The 24,402-nt window shown below is 61.1% G+C and overlaps 2 protein-coding genes across 3 annotated transcripts in view; one reads left to right on the top strand and one right to left on the bottom strand.

The window, feature by feature from the left end:
• Nucleotides 1-24,402, top strand: part of CORO7 (coronin 7) — a 56,669-nt gene that overhangs the window by 23,601 nt on the left and 8,666 nt on the right. For both annotated transcript variants that reach the window (XM_027043336.2, XM_027043338.2), the window contains 2 exons: nt 4,323-4,409; nt 4,859-4,941. In XM_027043336.2, coding sequence (XP_026899137.1) covers nt 4,323-4,409; nt 4,859-4,941 — 170 coding nt within the window. The remainder of the gene's footprint in view (nt 1-4,322; nt 4,410-4,858; nt 4,942-24,402) is intronic.
• Nucleotides 9,298-20,536, bottom strand: VASN (vasorin). The gene is made up of 2 exons (XM_027043339.2): nt 20,379-20,536; nt 9,298-11,969 (listed from the first exon to the last, which is right to left on the bottom strand). Exon 2 carries the CDS (start codon nt 11,957-11,959, stop codon nt 9,926-9,928), a length of 2,034 nt encoding a protein of 677 aa, XP_026899140.1. The 5' UTR covers nt 11,960-11,969; nt 20,379-20,536; the 3' UTR covers nt 9,298-9,925.

Here is a 24,402-nt window from a genome sequence, read left to right as displayed (position 1 = left end):
AGAGCAGTGCAGGTATGATCAGGGGGCTTCGCTGGAGCTTTCTGTGCTCAGAAAGGGGGGTCCCAGGGCACTGTGCGTAGTACCCCCGTTCCTGCCCTGACTGGGCATTGAAGGGCCAGCTTCCCCAGCCTGAACATTTTCTTCCTTCCCTGCCTCCTCCGCCAGCAAAGGGGGGTGGGGGACCATGATGGTGCCGAGGTGGAGACAGAGTGGCTGCCGTCCAAAGGGCTCCAAGTTCCTAGAAGAGGGGGGAGAGGATCTCGTTCTGGAGGAAGCCCCCCTGAATGGGGCTTCTGGGCCAGGGAGACCTGGGAAGAGCGTGGGTGGCTCCTGCCCCCTCGCAGCTGCTGGGCTGGTGCCTGTGCTCTGCTGCTGGTGCGCTGGTGCGGGGGCAGTAGGGCCTGGAACGCTGCCCTCCTCATGGCCCTGCCCCCCACTTCCGCCCAGGGCATCTGGCCCACACCTGGCTTCTATTAGGAAAACCGCTGCTGGCGGCCAGGGTCGGTGTGAGCTGAGGGGCCAGCTCAGGGGAGAGGCCTTTGGGGAGCTCCTTCTTTGGAGATCCTCCTTCCCCACTAGAAGGGGGGCTTTGTTGGGGGAGTCACGGGAGGATGCGCTGCCCTCCCTGCCCCGTTGGCTGTCACCGTAGCATGGAGGCTGGTGGGGAGCCCTGGGGGGGTCCACCTCCTGCTGCCTCTTTGGGCCCTGTGTGACCTGAGTTTGAGTCAGGGGATGCTTGGGCAGCTGTCTCCTGTTCACATCCCCTACTTCATTTCTAGATTCCATTTATGACCATTTATCATACTCTGGGCCCTTGGCACACACAGTCTTTTTTCACCCTCATGATTGCCCTGTAAAGTTGGCCCATTGGTCATTTCTGTCCCAGGGTCACAGCTGGGTGGCCCAGGCAGGCTCCGTCTGACACCAAAGCCTGTTCACGGTGCCAGAGCCCATTGGGGGGGGGGGGGGGTGTGGAGGGGTGGGAGGGCAGGCCCTGAAGCCATGGGCATGCCAGGGAAGTAGCTTGCAGCAAAGCGAGTGTCCAGGGAGTTGTGAGGCTTCAGCACCCTCACCAGGGTTAGGACTGGCCTGGAGTGAGCCCTCTGACCTCTGGCGTGGCCTGGTGGCCCTGTGCCTTTTGTGTGCATCAGGCAGGTCCTGGGGCCAGCATCTGGAACCCAGGACTGAGCCTGGCCGGGAAGGAGAATAGGTGGGTGGTGGGGGTCTTACACCAGAGAAGGTCCCCTGGCCCTGAGGAAGGACCCCAGGAGCCCAGGGCTGCTCCTCCAGCTGCCCTGCCCCACACAGGAAGTGTTGCCATAGTGACAGAGAGGTGGGATTTGGCCGTATGGCGGCTGGAATGCTGCTATGTGCCTGCTCCTGGTGCCCCTGTGCTGGCCACTCAGCCCCTCCTGTTCTCTCCTTGGGGCCAGGTGTGGGGGAAACACGAGGGGACTGTGGGGCTTCTCCCTAAGCAGGATGCCCTGCTGCCTCATCCCCTGTGGCTTGCAGGCTGCCTCATCCCCTGTGGCTTGAATTACCTCCTGCGGTTCCCCTCAGAGCCTCCTGGGACAGTGCTGGGGCTGCAGGCTCGCAGGCTGCCTGGGGTCCAGCTACAGCCTCCCCCCTGCCCCAGAGAATGACAGTCTGGGGATCTGAGTGAGGGCTCCTCCTCCCTGGTCCCGCTGAGGTCAGGGAAGAAGAACTTGCCATTTCTGAAAATAAAAATTACTGTAGTAATCTGGAGATAGGGATGGAGGGGTGGGTGGCCACCCTTCTCCCGCCCATGGGGCTTCCTGTGGCCCCTGGGCACACAGAGCCAGGTGTGCCCACGGTGGGCACACTGGGCTCTGTCTAAGCTCTTACCTGGTCTCAGCTTCCTTGGTGCCTTCAGTGTTCCCAGAGACCAGTGCCCTGCTCAGAGACCGTCACCACCCTGTGGACATCCTGAGTCCCTTCTGGTCCCCCCTCTGCCTTCCAGCTGCTCAACTCTTCTCACCGCAGGTCCCTCTCACGCAGACCTAGAATAGTAACCTGGCCCACGGGGGGGCAGGAGGCTCAGGTAGCTGACAGCTGTCTTGCTGGGTGACTGGATGCAGGTGGCTGCTTCTCCCTGAGCCTCTGGTTTCTCCATGTGTGAAATAGGAAGGTGGGAGACGGGCCAAGTTATGTTCCATCCCCAGCCTGTGCCTCTGACGCGCACGCCCTGCAGGCTCAAGGGCGCCCCTCTCTCCCTCGCCCCGAACCCCCTGCATCTTCACTGGCCTCTGCTCTCCCTGGCTCAGACTCTACACAGGTGCCAGTTCCCCTGCCTGGTTCACGCCTTCTGATCCTTCCCGTCTTATCTCCTATGTTACTTTAAAATCTTTTTTTTTTTTTTTAAGTTTATTTATTTTGAGAGAGTGCGAGAGTATGTGCGCGAGCAGGGGAGGGGCAGAGAGAGAGGGAGAGAAAGAATCCCAAGCAGGCTCCGCACCACCAGTGCGGAGCCTGACGCAGGGCTCAAACCCATGAACTATGAGATCACGATCTGAGCCAAGATCAAGAGTCGGATGCTCAACCAACTCAGCCACCCAGGCGCCCCATCTGTTACCATGTTTTTAAAAAAATGCCTATTGGATGTGTATCAGACACAGCCCTGAGTGTTCGCCAGTGTTGACACTTCCCACAACAGCCCTCCAAAGGAGGACCCAATACAGTGCTCAGTACTCTTTCTACAGTTGAGGAAACAGGCACAGAGACGTTGGGTAATTCATGCTGGGAAGACATGCTTAGTGTGGCCAGGCAGGTTTTCACCCAGGCAGTGACTCCAAAGCTTGTGCCCACAGCCTTCCCTTTGCTCCTTCCTGGCACTTAACAACAACGTGTAGTGACATAGGTATTTCTGTTCGGTTCGCCTCTATCTCCCGACTTGTATATTCTGTGAGTTTGGGGACCCTTTCTGTTTTGACCATGTCCCCAGCGCCCAGTGGAGTATGCAGTTTGAACACTCCACTCGTATTATGAACGAACAAATGAATGAGCAGCCTGGTCTCCCCCATGTGACCATCCACCTGAGAACCAGCCAGCTCCTTGCATGGTACCTGGCCTGGGGAAGCCTCGAATGTCTGTCGAATGAATGAATGATGCATGATGCTTTGCTGGCCATCTGTTTTGCTGCTTACACGGGATATTTGCACACTAATGAGAGGGAGGGCCCATGTGACACTTCTCACCGACTCTGGGGTGTGAGGGCAAGGCTGATCTTGCCCTGGCCCCACAGCCCCCTCGTGTGGAGAGGGGTGTGGGGCCCTGGTTCTCAGGCACCAGCCCCGACTTCCTGTGCTGGCTGCTGGGTGGGAAGGGAGCAGTGAGAAAAGCCCCTTAAACAACACGGGCGTTCCAGGGTCTCCCACGCTGGGGTCCGCCTCCGCAGGCTGGGGAGGGGGCGCTGGGCCAGCTCCTCCCAGGCCACCTCCCTTCTCTCATTCATTCCCAAGGAGATCGTGGGAAGCTTGGAGGAAGCTGGCCACAGTTTGGGGTGAGCTATTTTTGGTAACAGGGTCTTTGGTCTCAGGCTCCAGGGGCCGAGGTGACTGGGAGGGAGCTGTTTGCATTTCCTCTGGCCCCTTCTGCTCCTCCCTGCCTGGGCCCAGGAGACAGGGCTGCCTGGGGTGTGAACTTGCCTCTCCTCCCTGGGCCCAGGAAGCCTTCCTGCTGGCAGCTCCAGCACCGCGGGAGGGCGAGGAGGAGCACTTCTGTGCGTTCTCCGCTCTCCAGGGACCATTCCCTAGAGCCTGGCATCAGGCCCTCTCCCCAGCCCCTGGCACTCAGGAGGCAGCTGGGATGCTTGCTATCCCTTGATCTGTAGTAGGCCGGCTCTTGCATGTAGTGTCATTTGGTGCTCAGACAGCCCTGGGAAGTAGGCAGCCCAGGCAACACGCCCCATTCACAAGTGAGAAAAATGAGGTTCTGAGCGAGCACAGGGGTCCCCAGAGGCTGGGGTTGGTGACCGGCAACTGAGTGCCTCCCAGTCTAGGAACCTGCAAGGACAAGGATGTGCTGCTGGCCTGGCACCGTCACTGTGGCAGGACAGCCCAACAGTCCCCTTTGGAGGAGGGAGACTGAGCCCAAGCTTGGTGACCGGGTGGCCCTCTGGGTGCAGAGCTTTCCTCAGCCAAGGTGAGGCTGGGGTCCATCCTGTAGTGATACAGTCTTCCCTGTCCCCAGCTAGCCTCTTGGGGTCATCATCCTGGCCCTTCCTGCCCTCTGTAGGGCTCTCCGGCAGGTGTCCCCCCTGCAGGAGGACCTGGTGGCTCAGCACCATCTTTTGTGTCCTCCAGAGCACAGAGGCCCACAAGAACAGCAAGGATGGCTGGCTGGTGTGGACGGGCACCCGGGAGCACCTTGTGTCCAGTGGATTCAACCAGGTAGGGCTCCTCCCAGATGGGCGGGGTACCCACACCAAGAGGGTAGGAGTGAAGCCCAGGGGGAGGTGGGGGACGGCTAGCCAGCTCTAGGCTTGTCCATATACGGCCCTGTGTGCAGCTGGGTCTCAGAGCCCCAGGGGACCTCTAGCTGCTGAAAACTGGCAGATTCCATTTGCAATAGCTAAGCCTGACCCTGGGAACCGTGGCAGCCCCCCCCCCAAGGGACCAGAGTCCATGGAGGGAACCGCCCCTTGTCCCTTGTCACCTAAGGGTTCTTAAAGGGGCCGGACATGCAAACCCAAACCCTCCCTCCCTGCCATGACTCACCCCCCACCGCCACCCTCCAAGCTCTGCTCTGGGGCAGGTGCCCCTGTGTCAAGGCTGTTTCCTCAGGCATTGGGTTCCCGGGGATGGGCCCCTCTGAGCCCCTCTTGGCTCCCTCCCTGCAGATGCGTGAGCGTGAAGTGAAGCTCTGGGACACCCGGCACTTCTCCAGCGCCCTCACCTCCATCACCCTGGACACCTCACCCGGGTAGGAGCAGCTGGCATGTTGGGATGGATCGGTGGGGAGGGTCAAGGGCTAGATGGTGTCCTAAGTCCAGGTCTGTAATGGACACCATTGGGGAGGGTTCCAAATGTGCCCTGGCAAGGCCCCCTGCGGAGTGGAGGGGCCCAGTCCAGCTGGAACAGGCCTCACCTGGTTCAGGTCTTGTCAGTGAGGGGCTGAGCATCAAAGCGGTCACGGTGCCTGAGCTGGGCTGTGGGGTCGCCTGTTGACCCCATCTCACGTGGACCCTAGCCACAGAGTGGGCCCTTGGCCGTGCAGGCCTCAGCCTGAGGGCTCATGTCGGCGTGTTTTGGCATTTGGGGTAAGGACTGTGACCCGGCAGACACATGGGTGGGAGACATGGACATGCCCTTGATTTTGCTGTGGCTGTTTTGGTGATGCCGAGGGTCGAAGAGACCAAAGCTTTGATAGGGTGGACGTGGTGGGGAGGTGGGGGGGACATTCGGGCTGGCAGGCTTGCAGGCTTTATGGAAGCTCCTTAGCCCGGGCCACACGCCTGTCTCTGGTGGTTTTGGGGGGTGAGTGAGGGGGTGGGTGCGCCTGGGTGGCTTGGGACTGCAAGTGCGCCTCATCTTTCCATCCTCGTGGCAGTGTGTGCAGGAGGTTTGTGGGGTGCCGTGGGTCCAGGCCAAGCCAGTTCCATGCACGGGGGCCTAGGCTCACTGTGGCTTAGGCACAGGAGGCTCTCAGAGATGATTGCCTGTTACAGTGAGGAAACAAGGCGTAGGAGAGTGGGGGACCAGTCTGGCTGGGGTAGGAGGAGGCAGGGGCCCGGTTCCCTTTCAGAAGCCTCAGCCCTACTCTCCCATGACTCTTGGAGGGGCTTGCTGCTCCCCAGGCAGAGATCTGTGAAGGTCAGAGCCAGGAGAAGGTCTTGGTCCCTTGGCTATCTATCCAGCCCCTTCCTCTTCCACTCATGACTGGGGAGACTGAGTCACAGAAGGGGGTGGTGACCTGTCGAAGCTCCAGGTGTGGCATGGACGTGTTTGGGAGCGGGGAAGTCTGATGCCATAAGAACTCTTGCCAAGTCACCCCCACCTGAGAGCTCCCAGGGAAGGGGTAACAGCGGCAGTGACCCTCCACTCCCACCCCCCTCTTAAAACCCAGGAAGAGGCTGGGGAGCTGGTGAGGCCCATTTTGCAGATGGGGAAGGCAAGGCTGAGTGAGATCCAGTGCCTTGGAACCACACAGTGCAAGGCCTCTTCCTACTCTGGGCCCTGGGGTCCTGGTGACTGCCCCCCTGCGCTGGAAGAATAAGAGCACCCAGGCCCTGAGGCTGCATTGGTATCTTAGCCCCCATGCCTCCCCGGGCCAGATATCTCCTTCCCTACAGGGCTCCCCAGCAGGAGGGAGCTAGACCAGCCAGGAAAAGGGACCCAGCACTAGCCATCAAGTCCTCCTCCACCCACCACTTCCTGCCTTCTAGGCTCCACCCCTGGCTCCTGATGGGTTCCCCTCCCCCGCAGAGCAGCCCCCACCCCTCCCCAGCATTGCCCCTGGAGGAGTTAACGATGCCCAGACCCCACGGTGCCACTGGCCAAGGCTGACCCTGTAATTACAGCGGTTAAGAATAGCTTCGCAGGGCCAGCAAGGCCTGGAATTTCTCAAATCACTCCCAGATGGGTGGCCAGGCCAGTGTCCCGCCCCCTCCTTCCCCCCACTCCTGGCCCCTGCCCTGCCAGGCCACACCCTTGGCAGAGGAGTGGGGACTCTCCGGCCCTCTGTGAAGCTGGTGGACCAGGGTAGTGGTGGCATATGTCCTGCCCCCTCAGGCTCCCTGGAGGGTTAGGCCTGCTGAGTGACTGGGACTGAAGATGTCCAGGGTGTCAAATGTGGGGATAGCCGTGGATTTCCAGTATACCCGCCCTCCTCTCTCCCACTCTCAGTTTCTTTTACAGCTTTTCCATCTCAATCTGAGCAAAGCAGTGTGTGTTCTTATAGGAGCTAGAGGGGGCCAGGGCTCAGGCACTCACCTCTCCCGGTCATCTCCTAGGAAGAGCCCAGGGTCCCCCCGCCTCCCAGGGGCCCCTGTCACAGCCCCTACCATCACGTGTGGAGCATACCTCATCAAGAGTAGGGGAAGAGCAGGACATCAGGGGCCTATGTGTGAAGCCAAGCTCAAGCAGCAGGTCCCTCAGATGTGCCAGGGGCTGTGTTCAGTGCAGGGTGAAGGTGGGAAGGTAGGCAGCAGGGCCTGGCACTGAAGGAGCAGCTCACATTGTAGACTGGGAGATGTAAAAATGCCGCCTGCCTCAGTCCAGTGCTTCTGGATGGTGGAGTGGTCAGCTGTACCCATCGTCAGCCACAGGCAGGTGGGGATGTCTCTCCTCCGGTTACTTCAGAGGCAGCGGAGGCCAGAGAAGTCGATCCTCTGTTGAGAACACCCTAGCAGCCAGGTTGTGCAGGGTGGAGGCTGGGGTTCAGTTTCTGCTACTTCCCACTGCGGAGCTTCTGCTGTTCACAGTGGCCCTGCCCCTCTCCTGGACGCCCACGTGGCTGGCCACCCCATCCTGGGCCAGGGAGCCCGTGTTGGGATCCTATCCCCGCCTGCGGTGAGCAAGCTGCCAGCTCACCTCTCCCAGGCTGTGATTCTCTTCTGGAGAGGATTTGCTGGGCATTAGTGGGAGCGTGTGTAGCCCGTATGGCACAGGGCCTGTGGCAGCAAAAACTCAGCAGTCAGAATTGGCGTTTCCCTACATCTGTCCCTGGACCCTGCCCCAGAGCCGTGGGCATTGTCCTGGGTAAGGGTTGTATCTTGGCTTGGTCTCCCACTCTGCCCCTGCCCCCGCCCCACCCCTTCATCCCCTAGCTCCTGATCTGCTGGGATACCCCAAATCCCTTTTTTGGGAGGGCTGGAGTAAGCGTTTAGCCCCTTTCTTTAGGTCCCGCCTCTCCCCCCCCACCACCATCCCACTAGGCCAGGTTTGGCTTTGCAGTGAAAACATTTATTCAGCAGCCACGCTGTGTTCAGCAGCGGCCCGTGGGCCCACAATGGCCCCTTTGACAGGGCTGCCGAGGGGGAGGGCAGGCCTGGCCATACTGCTCCCCTAATGGGACCCAGGCTCACAGGAAATCCACCTGGGCTGCCGCCGCTGCCTCAGGAAGAAGGGGCCCCACCCAGGCTCACTGCCACCATCCTCTGCTGCCCGACACGACCCACCGCCCACCTCCTCCCTTCCCATGCCAGAACCCTCAGCAGCCACTAATTGAATCCAGAGCCTCGCGTGGCTGGGCCTGACTCGGCGCTGACATCAACGCCCTGAGCCACAGGGCCTGCTCCCCAGACCTGACTGGGCTGCGTCCTTCCAGCCAGGGTGAGGCTGGTGAGGCCCAGGGGCCATGACCCACAGAGGAGACACAGGCACGGGGCTTCGGGGAGGCTCGCTCAGCAGTCACAGCACCTCTCTGAGGCCTCAGGGCCCACTTTGCCTCCTGTCCCACGGTCATGGGAGAAGGTGCTGTGTATCCGTCCCTGTTCCCAAGCTTCCAGCACCCAGTCTGGGCCAGAACTGCACTCTACATCCTTGGCCCTGCCCCCACACAGCCTGCGGCTTTCCTGGAAAACACTCCCACTTCCGGGGTTTCTGGAAAGCCTGGGCACATCCCAAATGCAGAGAGTAAAGGGGCATCACAGGGCTACCAGGTCTTCACAAGCCAGACTCAGACCTTTTGTCCTGTCCCTGGGCCACCTGCCCCAAATAGCCCTGGCTGGGTCCCTTCACAATCACCAGAGGATTCCTGCCTTTCAGGATCCATGCTGCCCCTCCAAGGTGCCTTTCTGCAGCTGGAACAGGAGGCCGGGAGCAAGCTTTCCCAGCCCGAGCCCATGCAGAAGGGCATCAGGACTGCAGGCAGGGCTGGGCTGTGTGTTGTGCCAGGCCCCGGACACAGGCTCCTGCTGCAGTAGGCGCACTCCCTCCACAGAGGAAGGTAGGCGGTGAACTGCCTGTCAGGTCCCTTCAGACCCTCTCGGTCTTTCGGTCTTTATCTGCTACGAGCCCTCCCCAGCTTCACAGGGGCAGTACAGTTCCTGCTGGCTGACCACTGGGCCTAGGCAAGGTAAGGCTGCCCTCATGTTCCTCTTCTTCAAGGTTAGGAGCTGCCCAGCTCCCGTCTGGCTCCGGCCTGCATCCCAGTCTCAACAAGAGACTGAATCAGGCACCCCAGCTGAGGCTGGGCAGACACAGCCCAGGGCAGGATCCCGGGAGGGCAGGCCACCCTGGCATAGTCCTCAGCGGCAGCCCTCCCACCCTGGGGGTTCTGGCCTCCCGCTTACCTCCACACCCACCCAGGTACCCTGGGCCATGCCAGAGAAACACACTCATTTCATCTTTTATTTTTCTTACAAAAGGCCTTCATATCATTGTTTGTCTTACAATAACCAAAGTCCTTGTCTCTGAGTTTGAAAAACATTTTCCCAGAATAAGTGGGAAAGAATCTCTTATAAATATATTTTTAAAAACCAAAGCAAAACATGTTCCTAAGCGTCTGTCTTTCCAGTTTCTTTTGTTCCTTTGCTCCTTGGGGCCGAGGCTGGGCCACATGCCCCATCCCCAGCCTTTCTCTCCCTCTGCTGTCTTTCTGGGGGCTTCCTTCACTGGCCCCCAGGATCTCCTGGGAGGGGGGCCTGGCAGCCCTGGGCCTGTGTTACCAGCACACGGCAGGGCCCGCCCCACCCTTCCCCAGGGAAGGTGCATGTTGCAGAGAACCGGGCAGATGCCGTCCTCGTAGGCACTCAGGCACAGCGCCACCTTAGAGGTGGTCACCTGCGTCCCAGGATCTCACAGATGAGGAGACTGAGGGGCAGGATCTTGCTGTGGTCACACAGCCCTCACCTTGATGTGTCCTCTTTGTAGGGATCTGAGAACTTCCTTGGTCTGGCAGCAGGAGGGTGCTGGCGGGTCCAGCAGGGCTGAGAGCCTGGCCTGGCAGCCTTTCACTTCCGGGCTTAGATGTAGGGCTTAGTGGGGAGGGGCCCCTGGGGGCTGGCCCCCGGGTAGCCCATGAGAGGCACCTCACACTCCGGCCCACTGGGTGGAGCTTCCCCACCGCCCTCAGTCGCCTTGGGGCCTGGCTCCAAGGGGGCCTTCACCCCCTCCAGCTCCAGGGGCCCAGTCCCTGGCCCCACCTGTCCTTTGCCATGAGTGGCAGCCGCTGCCGTCCGTCCCCGCCGCACACAGTAGGCTGCCCCCACGGCAGCCAGTGCGGCCAGGAGCACTGCAGCCAGGGCGGGAGCGATGAGGAGCGGCAGGTTGCCCTCCCGGGCCTGGGTGACAGGGGCATGGTTGGAGCGGACGGCTGGGGGTGTGCGGGCCTCCCCACAGGCCTCTTCGCCCTCGGGCACCCGCCCGGCCCCCAGAAGCCTGACGCAGATGGAGTAGGTGGCGTTGGGCCGCAGCTGGGTGACTGTGTACTCAGCAAGCGAAGCAGGCAGCCGCAGCGTCACCGGCCGCTTGTCGGGGCCTGACAGGTTACGGTAAGTGAGGCGGAGGCTCCTGAGCTGCGCGGTGCTGCCCTGCAGGTAGCGCTGCAGCCCCACGCGCAGGGAGGTGGGGCTCGCTGGCTCGATGCCAAGGGGAAGGGGCTGTGGCGGCTCCGGCGTGGCCGGGGCGGGGCTGGGCTGGGGCCCCTGCCTCACCCGGCTCTCGCAGTAGAGGCCCGTGAAGAGCTCAGGGCACAGGCACTCCAGGTGGCCGTGCACTCCCAGGTGACAGGTGCCCCCGTTGAGGCAGATGGACGCTGGGCAGTCCTGGGGCCTCGGGGGAGCTCCCAGAGTGGGTGGGGCGGCAGGCGGCAGGCTGGGGGCCTCCGTGGCAGGCTGCGTGGGGCTGAGCCAGGTGGGAGCTGGACTGGAAGGTGAGAGAGTTGGCCCCCAAGCCATGGGCTTTGTGGTGGGTGCCGTGGCCGTGGTGGTGGTGGCTGGGCAGCCAAAGTCAGCATATTCAAGGTCTAGGAGCAGCCGGCCAGCGTTCTTGGGTGGGAAGTGGCAGCGTGTCTCCTCCGGGCTGGCCAGTGCCACGCGGCTCTCCCGCACCCAAGGGCCAAACCAGCTCAGGGGACACACGCAGTTGAAGGGGTTGCGGGCAGCCGCCAGGAGCCGCAGGCGGGGGAAGAGGGTAGAGAGCTCGTGTGGGAGCGCCTGCAGGCTCAGGTTGCTCAGGTCCAGCTCTTGCAGGGCCACCAGGCCGGCCAGGCTCTCGGGCCGCAGCTGGGCAATGCGGGTGTTACCGGCCAGCCGCAGGCGCGTCAGCCCCCGGAGGCCCCGGATGGCCGGCGGGACTCGCTCCAGCTGGTTGTCGGACACATCCAGGTCGTGGAGGTTGCGTAAGCGGCCAAAGAGCCCCTCGTCCAGCCGCCGCAGTCCCAGGCCGGCCAGCCTCAGTGCCTCCACGTTGGCAGTGTCCAAGGTGCCAGGCTCCAGGGCCGGGAGGCTGTTGTGACTGAGGTCGAGCAGCAGCAGGCGCGGCAGGTGCAACGGGGGCAGGGCCCGCAGCTCGTTGTCCTGCAGCTTGAGCTCCAGGAGGCTGTCTAGTGTGTCAAAGGCTCCGGGCTGGATGTGGCGGATGCGGTTCTTGCCCAGGTAGAGGCGCTCTAGGCGCCGCAGGCCGCGGAAGGTCTCGTTGGTGATCTCACGCAGCCTGTTGGCAGTCAGGTCCAGGTTGCTGAGGTTGGCGAGTGGTTGGAAGACCCTGCCGGGCAGGCTGGCGAGCTGGTTCTGTGACAGGTCTAGGAGCTGCAGCCCTGGCAGGCTGGCAAAGCTGCCTGCATCGAGTGTGGTGATGCCGTTCTCGAAGACGTAAAGGCTTGCCGTGTCAGGGGGCACGTCCCGGGGCACTGTGGTTCCCTGGCGGGCGGCACAGAAGACTGTCTGCGGCTGGTTGCACTGGCAGCCTGTTGGGCAGCACTGCACTCCGGGGACTGGGGCCAGCAGCAGCAGCAGCAGTGGCGGCAGCATTGGGGGCAGAGGGATTCTGGGGTACATCTTCTGGGTCCTGGGAGCAGAGAAGTGGTAGAGACAGGAGACCATGAGTCAGGGACCCAGGGGACAGCCACGCCAGGAAGGACCAAGAAGGGAATTCCCAGCCCCCTTCGTCACTCCCTGCCCCCAAATCTGACAGCACACAGTAGTTATGAGTCAGGTCCCCAGTGCCCCGGCCTCGTTCCTGCCCCGGCCCCATCAGTCTCTCACTGAGTGACTTTGAGCAGTCACATGACTTCGTTAGGCTATCAGTTGCTACTTCCTGCGCTGTCACCAGGGTTTAGTGGGCTGATGTGTGCACAGGGAGGCTGGCCCCCAAACACTCAGTGATCATGAAAATCCCCTTCTCCTTAACCCCAGCCCTCTTGCCTCTGCGGCTCAGGGAGAACACGTGGTCAGAAAGCATCAGGCTCTGTGCCCTCCCTGCAGTTCCAGCCCCACCCCTCCTCCCCCCCTCGCCTCTGCTGAGGTGGACAGGCCAGGAGGGAGCGTGGTGGGTCCTAGAGCGGCAGCCCCTCCCCACAGCGTCTGGGAGAGAAGGGGCGGGCAGCCAGCGCGTAAGCAGAGAAGCTGACTGCCCCGTGCCGCTGGCCCCTGCCGCCACGCTCTGTGTCCTCCAAGTGAGAGAGACTGCGGCGGGAAGACTTCACACGGAAACTATGGGATCGGTGTTTTTCCACTTATGAAGTCAGACCTGCCCCATATGGGAGCTGAGGGCCCGCTAGGACTTGGCCAGGGTGGGGGACGCTCCTAGGGGAGGGGGCAGAGGAGGGCCTAAGCCCTTGGCAGGTGTCCCCTGGTCTTCAGATCTCTCATCTCTGAGGTGTGATGACAGATCTAGAGGTGGGGGTCCTGGCCTCCCCAGACTGACCCGGGGCAGGTGGAGGGACACTGGTTGCGGGGTGGCCCCAGAAGCAGGGCTGGGCCTAGAAACATTCTGCAGGTTGGTTTGTCTGCTGTTTCTTGGGGTGTGCTCTGGCCAGAGCACTGAGAATGAGGAGCGGCAGGCAGCTCTTCCCCTTGTTGGCACACTGAGCATTTATGGTCCCCTCGCGTGGCACCCCCAGCAGCCACAGCAGGTGGAAACTATTCTCATTGCTCCCAGATGGCAGGAGAGAGGGGGGCTCCAGGAGGTGCAGTGATTTGCCGTCCCACTGCCGGGAAATCTGAGCCGGAGCCCAGGTCCTTAACCACGTCCAGGTGCAGCTAGGCCTGCAGTCCATGATGGTCCTGCCCTCCTGATGTGGGGCCCAGTCCAGCCCGGGGCAGGGTGGGGGGGGTGCTCCCTCTGCTGTTCTGGGCCCCAGCTCGTAGTTGGAACTGCTCAAGACAGAATGGGGCCACAGCACGGGCCCCCCTTCACTCGGGCTCCTGTGAGGAGCCCAGGGGCCACCCTAGCAGCAGTCCCCACTCTCTGGGCCCCTAGAGTCCCTGAGAGGCCAGCACTCCTCCCCTCCAGGCGCCTTCTGCTCACACAAGGGCCTTTTGTGCTGGGCCTCAGCCTCCCCTTCCCCCATGCCTGCCAGCCATCAGGCCATGGCAGGTAACGTGCCCCCCACCCCAATCCAGCCTGTGTTCTGCCCTGCTGCCCTCCGTCGGGCTCCTCCCCCAGGAACATGGGCTCCAGCAATGTGAGGCAGAAGAGGGGGGGGCAGGTGGTCCCAGGACAGACTAGACAAGTCACTGGGGAGACCAGCTCTAGGTAAAGGCCTGCTATCCAGGTTGGGCCCGCCCAGGCCCGGCCTGCCTGCAGGGTCCCCTGTGCCAGGGAAGAGGGGCCATCGGCCTCTGCCCCCCTAGTTAACACTGATGACCACCTTTCACAGGCCAGCCAGGGAGGCCTTCCTCAACCTCCAGCTGGTGCCCCTTCCCTGGCTGTCTAAGGTCCTGGCTCTACCATCCCCACCCCAAGGGGAGACCCTGCCTGCTCCCGTGTGTCCCAGAGCATGCCTAGCTCACCTTTGCCAAGTGAGTGCTGGGGCAGGGCCTCGTGCTGAACCTCAGATGACGCTTGGACCAGAACCTGGAAGGCTTTGTGCCCCTGCTGGCCCTGCCGGCACCGTCCCGAGGGGGCTGCGTGCACCGCACCCAGCCTCCTCCCCGGAGTGGACCCGTTCCACCCTCACTGACTCAGAAGGCAGTGGGTGTGGCCTGGCCTCCAGATGTGGGCTGTGTGCGACCCCCACCCCCCACATTCACGTGTGGGGTGAGCCGCTTCCCCCTGAATCAGCCCTCCCCGTGGGGCCGGCAGGGTCAGGAAGGGAGCAGCCAGGCTCCAGGATGGGAGGGGACCCTACACGTGGCCACCCCTGTGGCTTCAGCTCCCTCTGGGTTTTGTATAAGGTCGTAGTTAAGAGCTCATGCTCCAGTCAGGCAACCTGGGCCAGGGGCATCCCAGCCATGAGGCCATAGACTGCGTTTTTCTCTCAGAGCCTCTGTTTCTCCGCTGTCTGCCCAGGCGTTTCAGGCAGCACCTCCTACGACTGGAAGCGCTTAAACACAGAGCAGCCGGGCGTGGCCCCTGGGGGCCTGGGGTGCATGCTGGAGGGTGTTCCCCAGTCTACACGGAGGAGGCATCAGCCTGGGCTCTGGGCTTCACTCCAGAGTCGGTTGGCCCTTTAATCAATAAAGTCATCACGGGGGAGGGAGGCAGAGATGCTCGCTGTAGGTCCGTCTAGCCATAGAGTGGCAATCTGGCCGAGTTGGTGGGGAGCAGGGGCTGGGTCACAAGAGCAATCGGCATCTTGGGCTGGGAAGACCCCAGCAGGCAGCAGCTAGGATGTAGAGCCCTGCTCCACCTGCCCAGTGAGGAGTCAGCATGGGGGCTTTGGGAAATGGGAAGGTGGGTGCTGGCGGCTCTGGGGGCTCCGCCGTGGGCTGTCCTGGCACCAAGAGGAGACCACAGAGTCCCCAGAAGGGACCCAGAAGGTGAAGACTGACCATGGAGGGGGTGGGCACTAGAGCTACAGGAGATAGAGACCTGAGTGTAGGCCCAAGTTCAGCCCCTAAGTAGCTTCCCAAGTCCCTGTTCACTTCTGGGCCTCATTTTCACCCCAGCCCTGCCTCACTCCCTGGAGTTGTTCTGAGCACCCAGAGTTGTAGTTGTGTGTTGTTCTGTTTGTTTTTAAATGGGGAAGTTCTTTTAACAAGTTCTGGGAGTGATTCTGCCTGTCTGGGCTCGTTCTGGTGTGTGTGTGCTTTGGGGGTGGGGTCTCTCATGGGAGGTCACGGCTTTCCTGGCCATTACAATTCCAGCAGCTCTGAAGGACCAGGGGCCTGGGCTTTGATATCTGATCTGCTGACCCAAGGCAGGGAGGTAGGACCTTTCCCTCTGCAGAGGGTGAGGGGAGACTTTTGGAGGCAGCCCTGAGGCTTTGGGGGGTGGGGTGGGAGGAGGGCAAAGGGTCCAGGTCTCTTCTCTTAAACCTGGACTCTGCAGACTTGCCTTGACCTGGCCCCACCGTGGTGTGATGGAAAGAGGCAGGAAACAGAGGCCCAGGCTCTTGCTGCTGGCCTTGCTGCCCTCCAGGGGACAGTTGCTGGGATGGGGCTTTAAGGTCCCACTGTCCGCATTCCCAGCCTGGCTGTATGAGAGCCTGGCCATGGCCCTTTACTTCCCTTCCCATCTGTGAAGGCGGGGAGTTGGGAGGGGTCCTGGTTATAGCGCCTCACTGTCAGGGCTGTTTAGTTTGTTCTTGGAGCGCATGCTAAGTGCTCAGTAAACATTTGTTACTGAAGGTGTTACCCATAAAACCTGAGCCTTGCCTCCTGCACATACAGGGTGAGGATGCCATGGTGTGAGGGGGGTTTTGTGCCACTTTCAGCACAGACAGGAGGTCCCTTGGGTCCAGGGGAGGCTTCCATGCAGAGACTGCCCTCTGTCCTCCACCCTTGGGTGTGGGAGAGTAGGAATTGGAGAAAGCCGACTGATGAGGGGTGTATTTAGTTCTGGCAGTGGGTGGGGGAATGAGGTGACCTTTGGCCAGCCCCCCTTCAGCCTATGACCTGGAGGTGGGGAAAGGGAGCAGAGGGAGGAGCTCTCAAGGGGATCCTGGTGCCCCCACCCACCTGTGAGTGTAGGGGACACCTGGAGGCACCCACTCACACACAGGCACTGGGTCAGGCAGGGACTGGTGAGTGGGTGGAACCCAGGCATTTGTGTGACCCCATCAGACCTTAGGCTGCTCATCTCACTGCTCCTGGGGAAGGCCACAAGGGTGGTGAGGGAATAGGGTTGGACAGATGAACAGATGAGGCCAGCACAGCCCCTTCCTGTGCCAGACACTGCAGAGTGGGCGCAGGGGTCAGGTGCTGCAGGTCTGACCCTGAGACTCTGAGACTCTGGGCCTCTGGCTCCCAGTGCTTCCCGCACCCCCCCCCCCCCAGGCTAAGTACTGCTGGCCAGGCCTGGCAGCAGCCCAGCCCAGGAGTCTGCCAACCCCCCAGGCAGGCGGGGACCATGCCGGCGGCCAGGACGGCTGGCTCCGGTTTCGCTGACGTGTCTGAGGAGGCTCAGAGCCTGGGCTGGGTCCGCCTATCTCCCCATCCCTGGGGCACAGCAAAGCCGAGAGGTCAGAATCTCTGTCCTAGGCCCTCAGGGGAAGGGGCTGAGGTGGGGCTGGGGGCCTTAGTCAGACCCTGTGATGAAGCTGGGAGTCCGTACTAGTCTCCGCCTCTCTGCCTTACTCTGTGTACCTCCCCAGCCAGCTCTGCTCATTCTACAGATGAGGCCCAGACACCACTTCATGACCCCATCCAGTTTCCTTCCCTTTCTGGGTTTCTGATTCCCACCTATAACCCAGAGGTTTCTCAATCCCAGCTGCACATGAGAATCATCTGCGAAGCTTTGGAAAGTTCCTGATGCCCTCTGCCACCACCACTACCACCCCTACCCCTAACCTGGGGCAATTAAATGAGAACTTCTGGGATAAGGCCCCAGCAGAGTTGTGTAGGAGAGGCTCCTTGGGTGAGTCGCCCCTACAGACATTGGGGCAGAAGGTTGCAAAGGGGGACAGTCTGGATGTCAGTCTTCTCTCCCTGTCTGGGGAGGGGTGTGGATCCCCAGCAAATGTGGCAGGTGTGGCTGGCTGGCAGCGCTAGAAGAGCAGGAGCTGGGCCCTCCTCCCCACTGCCCCCACTCCTCCAAGGCAGGAGCTGCCTGGCCCCAAGTGGCTGCCTTCTTTGGCACCATGGATGACTTGGCAGCTACCAGACCTGTCAGCCCAGGGCTGGGAGACCAGTGACTAAAGCCATTCTGCTCAAGTGGGCCCTCAGGGCGGCGAGATATGTCATTTCAGTCAGGAGAGGTGCCACTCTGTTGGGAGACGACACCTGCTGCCCCAGAAGCTATTTGGTGGCTGCAGCCCAACTAGAAATGGGCCATTCCAGATGCTACCATCCGCACACGCAGGTGTGATGCCACGGGGGCTGGGCCCAGTCAGATGCAGGGCTGCCTTGCTGCCCTGTCCCCACCCAGGGCCAAGCATTCATCAAGGAAGGCCCTAACCCTGCAATTAACCCTGAATTTGCCAGAGGAAGACCTTAGTCACCAAGGGAGGTCACCAGCCCAAGCCAGCTGGGCCCAGGTTGTCTGGAGCCTAGGCAGGGACTGAGAAGTAAGTGGCCCTAGAGGGGTCTTGCCCTTCTCATTTGCCGTGCCCAGGGTACTCAGTTTCCCTGTGGCAGAAATGGCCTTTTCTGGGGTCCACGAGTGGCTCAGGGGAGCCACAACCCGGTCTCCTGTGCCTGGGTCTCTCAATTCTTACTGCTGCCCGTCCAGGCCCAGGGCCAGTAGGGGCCCCAGTGACTGCCCCAGCCCCAGCCCCTTCTCAATGCAAGCCAGTTCTCTCCTCCCTCTTTAATTAAATCTCTCAGGCAGCCGCGGAGGAATGTCAGAGCCTTATTGCATTCCCCTGGAGGAGACTGGTTGGGGGACCATCCCCAACCTGGAGAACTGGCCCCTTGCCTGCCTCTACTCTCCAAAACCAAGGTGGCTCAAGGAAGCCTGCTTCAGCCTCCTCATACCCAGAGAGGCTGGAATGAGGAAAAGTGGGGGAGGCTCGAGGGCCTGGCCGGCCAGGCGGACCAGCCAGCTGAGGGAAAGCAATCCGGCTGACTCTGGAATGTGGAAACCGATAAAAGGAAGAAGGCTGAGCCCCTGTCCGCCTGTGGTGCACTCAGACTCCCGCAGCACCCTTGCCCGCCCCCAAACACAGCCCTGTTCAGTCACGCGCGCGTAGACACATGCCCACGCCAGACACACGCCCATTGGGCTGTGCTCTGACACACACACACACACACACACACACACACCCTCCCCCTTCTCCAAGAAATCTTGCAAATTCCACAGCAGTGAGGGGAGCTGGTTTTCTTGGCAGTGCAGAGCCTTGGGCTCCCTGGCTCAGGGAGGGACTCTTAAGGGGAGCTGAGGGGGGCTTATAGGAGGGGTCACTAACCGGGTTAGGTGGCACTGTTGCCCTTTCCAAGAGCTCAGGGCCTGCCAATGGTCAGGGATGCTTCTGTGGGACAGACTCACCCTAGCCTTCTCTCTTGTCCCCAAGGGGGCTGGCTGGCTGGCCTGCTGAGGTGGGAGCTGCCTCCTGGGCCCACCTGAGACACCATTTTCCTTTTCCCAGGAGCTACCCAGCTCAGGGATGGGGTTCACTTATAAGACCCCATGGGGACTCAACTATCTTTACGTGGGACTTGTTCCAGCCCCCCCCCCCAAAGCATTAGTAGGGGTGTCAGGAATGGGAGTCAAGAGACTGTGGACCCGTCTCCTGCCCAGGGCATCTCCATGCCTGCCGGAGGAGGCTTCCTAAGGAGAGCACGGGTCTGGCTTTTTGTGTTCAATCCCTCCTCCCCCATTTTCAGAGTGTGGAGAAAGCAAATGCCCTGGGACAGCAACCCCCCACTGACCCCATCTGACCCTCTGGACCCACAGGTCCCAGGGTAGCTGTTTCAGTCTGCAACTGGGGGAGGTGGGGACAGGCAGTGCCCAGGCCCCCAGCCTGGCACGTGTGTGCTCATCCCCCCTCCCTGGGCCAGATAATGGTCTGGAGGGAATCCAGCTGGGCTGCTCATTACCAGAGCCCTCTTCCTGCCTCTGACACTCTGTTTACAGAAGCTCTGGGGGCTGAGTCCCCTGGGAGAAGACAGCCAGCCCAGGGGACTGCTCTCCCATCCCCCCACCCGCCTGCTTTATCCCTTTTGGGCCTTGCCAACAGCTGGGCCCATGCTGGACTTCGCTACCCTCTGAGTCAGTTCAAATGGACCGCACTTGGAGGGCACCCACCTAGCTACCCTTCTATGCTCCCAACACTCAAAGTCCAGCTGACTGGGAAGGAACCTTTAAATTTTAGTACAGTTACCCAGCCCCAGAAGCTTTAGGCCTGGAGAAGAGGGCTCTGCATCCTGGTGCCTCTTCCAGAACCTCACCTGCCCTTGCCAAAAGGCAAGCGGGGGGGGGGGGGGGGGGGGACACTGGGACCCTCAGGGCCATTTCCTCCTTCCCACCTTTCAGACTCCACCCCTGGGCCCCAGCAGGAGAGGCAGTCAGTGACCCTGGTGTGGTAATCTTTAACGAATGGGGGCAAGGCAGAATGGTTGGCACCAATTGCCTGGCCTGCCAGTGACCACAGGGGACCTCAGCAGCCCTCAGGCCCCAGAGCTGCCAGCCCAGGGACACAAAGGACTAAGCTGGCTCCAGGCCATTGGGTTCATAGCCCAAGCAGAGCCCTGTCCATGGCAGAGGCAGAGACAGAACACCCTAATATCTGGAAAATGAAGGGCCCGAGCCAGCCAAGGTCTGTCCCTCGTGCCCCATGGGGCGTCAAATACCTCGTAGCCACCCCCGACTCCTCCTCAGGGTTGCATGCCTATTGGCCCCCTGCTCTGCCCTGGGTGACAAGGGTCCTCAATACCCAGGCGGCCGATCTGCCCAGATCTGCACAGGGGCACGGAGGGCTCCAGGCCCAGAACCAGAGTGTCCCACTCCAGGAGGTAAAAGTAACCCAAGACTATGGCTTGGCTATCCCCTCAAAGGGGTTTGATTCATAAAACTGGTCATGCCGGAGGGCCCAGCCGTGGGAGGAGGAAGCGAGGGAGGGGGTGTTTATTTTGTCTGCTCGCAGCCCTGCCGGCTACTGGCCCGTGAGCCTTGTGCGCGCGCGCGGGTGCGCGCGCGGCCGTGGGGTTGTCCGGGACTACAGGAGGAGGGGTCGACTCGGGCGCGGGCAGGGGGTGCACGGGGCCCGCCCGCCCTGCGCCCGGGTGATCGTGCGGGGCTGGGGTCCAGGTGTCGGTCCTGAGTGCGTGTGCGCGCGATAGGGGGGGTTCGCGCGCGTGATCGGCGCGTTGCACAGTCCGCCCCCTAGCGCCCCCCCGTCTCCGCCCGCAGCGCCCCAGCCCGGCAGACACTCACCGGGCGGCGGCGGCAGCGGGAGCCGGGCGGGGTGGGCCGGCCGGCCTGGAAGCGTCCTTGGTTCCAGGGTCTCGAGGCAGCAGCGTCGGTGTCTCCCCGCCCGGGGTTTGGGCTGCGGAGTCGGCTGGCTAGGAGGCGGGTCGCTCTTTAAGGGCCGGGGGCGGGGCCGCTCCCCATGGGGCGGGGCGGGGCCGACAGAGACCCGCCTCCTCTCTCCGCTGAAGGGGTCGTTCCGCCGGGCGACCTAATACTCCACCTCCTGACCGAGGGAATCAGGAGTCCCGCGCTCCAGTCTGGTCTGCCACTAGTTCGCCATACAACCCTGGGCGGGCCCCTGTTTTTCGTGTGAAAAAGAAGAGAATATCGAGGCCAAGAGTCCCAAACCCGGATGCCTGTGACACAACAGGCAGGTGATATAAGGGTAATACAAACTTGAGGAGCTGACCCCAGAGTTTGTGGGGACCTGGAGAGGCCGGAGTGGGTGGGTGAGGGTTGGTGTAAGGGCCCTCTGACCCCTATGACCTGCCCCAGTCTGTGAGAGTTGCAGGTTTTTCAAGAGAAACTGGGAATCTGTTTTTTTGGTTTTTTTCTTGTTGGTTTTTGTGTGGGTTTTTTTTTGTTTTTTTTTTTTTTTAGGTGTTAAATACAATCTCTAATGCCAAATCTGAGTTCGGGGGTGCTTTTAGCCATGAGGGCTTTCAGGGAGGTGAGCATCCCTGGACCACATTCTCCACATTTTAGATGAAGGGACTGAGACACAGGAAGGGAAGTGACCGTCTGCCCAAGGCCCCACTTTTACCATTGTGCTGGACGGGGTGGGATGAACTGGGAGGTTGGGCCTCACACTCAGTGAGTGGGGCCTGGGTGCAGCTGATGGTGGCCCTTGACAGGCAGGAGGGGTGGGTGCCAGGGACTGGACTAGTCCAGAAAAACTCCCTGCCTTGGAGTATTCCAGGAAAATTCTCTGCCCTCTTGCTCCATGTTTGTGGTCAGAATCATGCCTCAGAGCCTTTGGGGACCAGCTCAGCTGCCAGCTTCCAGAAGGCCTTGGGGTACCCGCCATCCCCTCCAGCCTGGCCTGTATTGCATGCTTGTCTTGGTATGGAGATGTGGGGCATGACTTGTGAACCTCTGCTCCTGGGCCAGTGCTGGATCTCTGGTGTGTTTCATTTGGCTCGTTTGGGACTTTTTAAAACTTTGAAGCCATTGCCAACATTGAAAAATCCGGTGGTTTCACATCAAAACGGGACTTCCCAGCTTGCCCTTCAGTAGGAACTCTGGGCCAGGGCCGAGGAGTAGCTGCCCCCTCTGATGGAAGCCGAGGCTCACTGGCCACCCCCGTCCCCACAACTCCCAGGTGTCTTCCACCAGGAGCACTCCACCCGCTCACATTCCTGAAGCATTTGAGTTTGCAGTGGGTACTGTGTGGCTTCAGTGAGATGGCCCTGTGTTCCCTAGAGCCCTCAGGAGGGTCCACAGATGCCCCTGGGGGGTGGTGCTGCAACCTAACCCTCCCTAAGGAACAGGACTTTGTGACAGGCCCCCAAGCTTCTCACCTCCCTGTCCGGTTGTTGCTGATGGAGAGAGCCCACACACCTGCCTAAAGGGTGCATCCCTTACCCCAGTGCTGGGCCTGGGCTTACACATGCCATGCTACTACTCACGCAGAGGTTCACAGGCAGCTTCCAGGGGACCCCCTCCCCAGTTTTTCCATTCTCCCCTCATATGGCATCAAGGTACCCCTCCCCTTGCCCCGCTTAGAACCTGGTTCTAAGGGAGTGTGGGGCTAGGCTTGGTCCAAGGGGGTCTCGGCTGCCCAGCCTGGGTGACACGGGCAGATCCAGGAGATCTGGACCACTTTGGACCAGTGGTGATGCCAGGATATCTAGGTTGGTGGGTCTGAAGGGGAGAGATGCGCTGCCAGGGAGAGCCGGAGAACTCTTAAAGCAGCTTTTCCTGGCAGGCAGTACTTCCTGTGCTAATTGCAGGAATATTAGGAAAGCTGATGAGATTATCAGGCACCAACCTCTCCCTCATGTGACCTGGTATCTGCATCTTCTGGGACTTGGGCCTGGAAGTAGGGGCCCGCTCTAGGCTGTAGACCTTCTATGACTTTGGGTCTGGGGCAGACCCCTGGACCTGGGCCAGAGCCCTTTCCAGTGGCCAGCCCAGATGCCAGCCCTGCCCCATACCGTGACAGCGGGAGAGGTGCCAGCTCTTACCACCTTTGGTGGCCCTCTGCCAGGCCGGAACTATGTTCTGCATTCCAGACCCAGACCTGGCTTAGATCTCTTCACAAGGCCAGGGGTCAGGCCCGTGCCAGCTGTTGGCCAACCCTTGGGGCTGGGTGCCATGACCCTATTTCCTGCCCTGTGCCCGTGGACGGCTCTGCCTGAGGCAAGGAAGACTGGCCTGACCTGTTGGGGGAGCCAGCCCTGCCCTCCTTGACTTCCTGCCCCCACGCCCCCCAGCACCTGAGTCAGTGGGCCGGCCCGTTGGGGCTGACAGGGTGAGGGTGCAGGGAGGCCAGGTGGAGCATCTCGAGGAGGTCGGTGTGGAGCACGGATGAGCCGTCTGTGCCACTCACAGGCCCGTTCCCCAGTTCCTGCTAAGGTGACAGGGGCGGGGTGCCTCAGGAGTCCCTCCGTCCCAATTGCTCTCTGACGGTGCCTGGAGCCCATCATTCTCATTTCTGCCCTCTCCTGTCCATCTCCACGTGGTGGTCTCTGTCCTGTCCCCCTTCGCTTGAGACATGCCATCAGCTTCTTGTTGCTTGTCCATTGGAGGGAGGCAAGATTCCCCTCCTCAGGTACCAGGCCGCGTTCTGTCTGGCCCCAACCCACCCCATCCTGAGGCTCAGCCCCTCACCATCACTGCCCAAGCCATCAGCCACATCGTCCTTTGCCCTGTTCCTCACACCGTGAAGACCGTGCATCTGCCTACCACACCTGCAGGGCCTTTGCACATGTTGCTCTTTCTACTTGGAACCCTCCCCGCTTGGTTGATTCCTCCTTACCCTTTGGGGCATAAGGAACACCCCCCTCCCCTGTGGCCAGGGTCTGGTATCCCGGCTCCCTGCTGGCTGTCCTCAGGGAACTTTGCCTTCACGTGTTTTGTGTGTTGGGGGGAGAGGGAGCTGCATCTGCCTCTCAGGCCAAGCTGTGAGCAACTTGAGGACAGAGGTGGGGTCTTTTGCACTCACTTCTGGTCACACCTGCAGGCTGAGCCAAGGGCTGGGCATGGATAATTTGACAAGGGAATGAATGGGAATGGATGAGTGAGTGAATGAATGAAAGTCTTGTTGGGGCTGCTGAAGGGACTTGCTTCCATCCCCACTGGAGCCAGCATCAGCATGGAGGGCCATCCTAGGTCACACACCCACCTTGTCCCCCTCCCCACCTGCTCCCCCACAGAGAAGGCAATAGACCAGGTCAAGAAAGACAGTTCTGAGCCCGGCTCACCCTACCGGCTCAAGGTAATTAGAGCCCTTGTTACTCACAGGTGGCCAGCCCAGAGCACTCCAGGAAGCCGTGGAGACACCCACGGCCCCACCCAGTTTCCCAGCCCACTCTGGGGCTCCCAGCAGGGTGGGGAGGGGGGGTGGGCAGCTGGCCAGAAGGGGACAGACGGGTGGGGTGGGGGAGCTTTGTTGCCTGGGTGAGGGTTGGATGCAGCTGCCACAGCTGGTGACCTCTGACCACTGGAACCATGATGAGGAAGGGGCTCTGTCTGAGGGTGAGTGGCAGCATTGGAGTGAGAGTCCAGGCCCTTCGGGTCCAGGGACATGAAACTAAAACCAAGAGAAGAAACAAATGGATGAAGGCACCTGTCAGAGTTCTCTTGGACAGTGACAGCCCATTGGCCACAAAGTGGCAGGGACGCTGGGGTGTATATTCCCAGCCACTGCCCCCCCACGCAGAGCCCCACCTCAGGAACAGAGTGGGGACAGCAGGGATGCACTGTGGTGAAGGAGGCCCTGCTCCCAGCCCCTGGCTTAGGCTTGGGCACAGGGGCTCGAAGTCAT

This window comes from Acinonyx jubatus, chromosome E3 (assembly GCF_027475565.1).
Source record: "Acinonyx jubatus isolate Ajub_Pintada_27869175 chromosome E3, VMU_Ajub_asm_v1.0, whole genome shotgun sequence".
Lineage (NCBI taxonomy): Eukaryota > Metazoa > Chordata > Mammalia > Carnivora > Felidae > Acinonyx > Acinonyx jubatus.
This window is presented reverse-complemented; position numbering and strand designations above follow the sequence as displayed.

Coding starts and splice junctions, on each gene's coding strand:
- VASN (XM_027043339.2), bottom strand. CDS start 11,959: ATGTACCCCAGAATCCCTCTGCCCCCAATGCTGCCGCCACTGCTGCTG.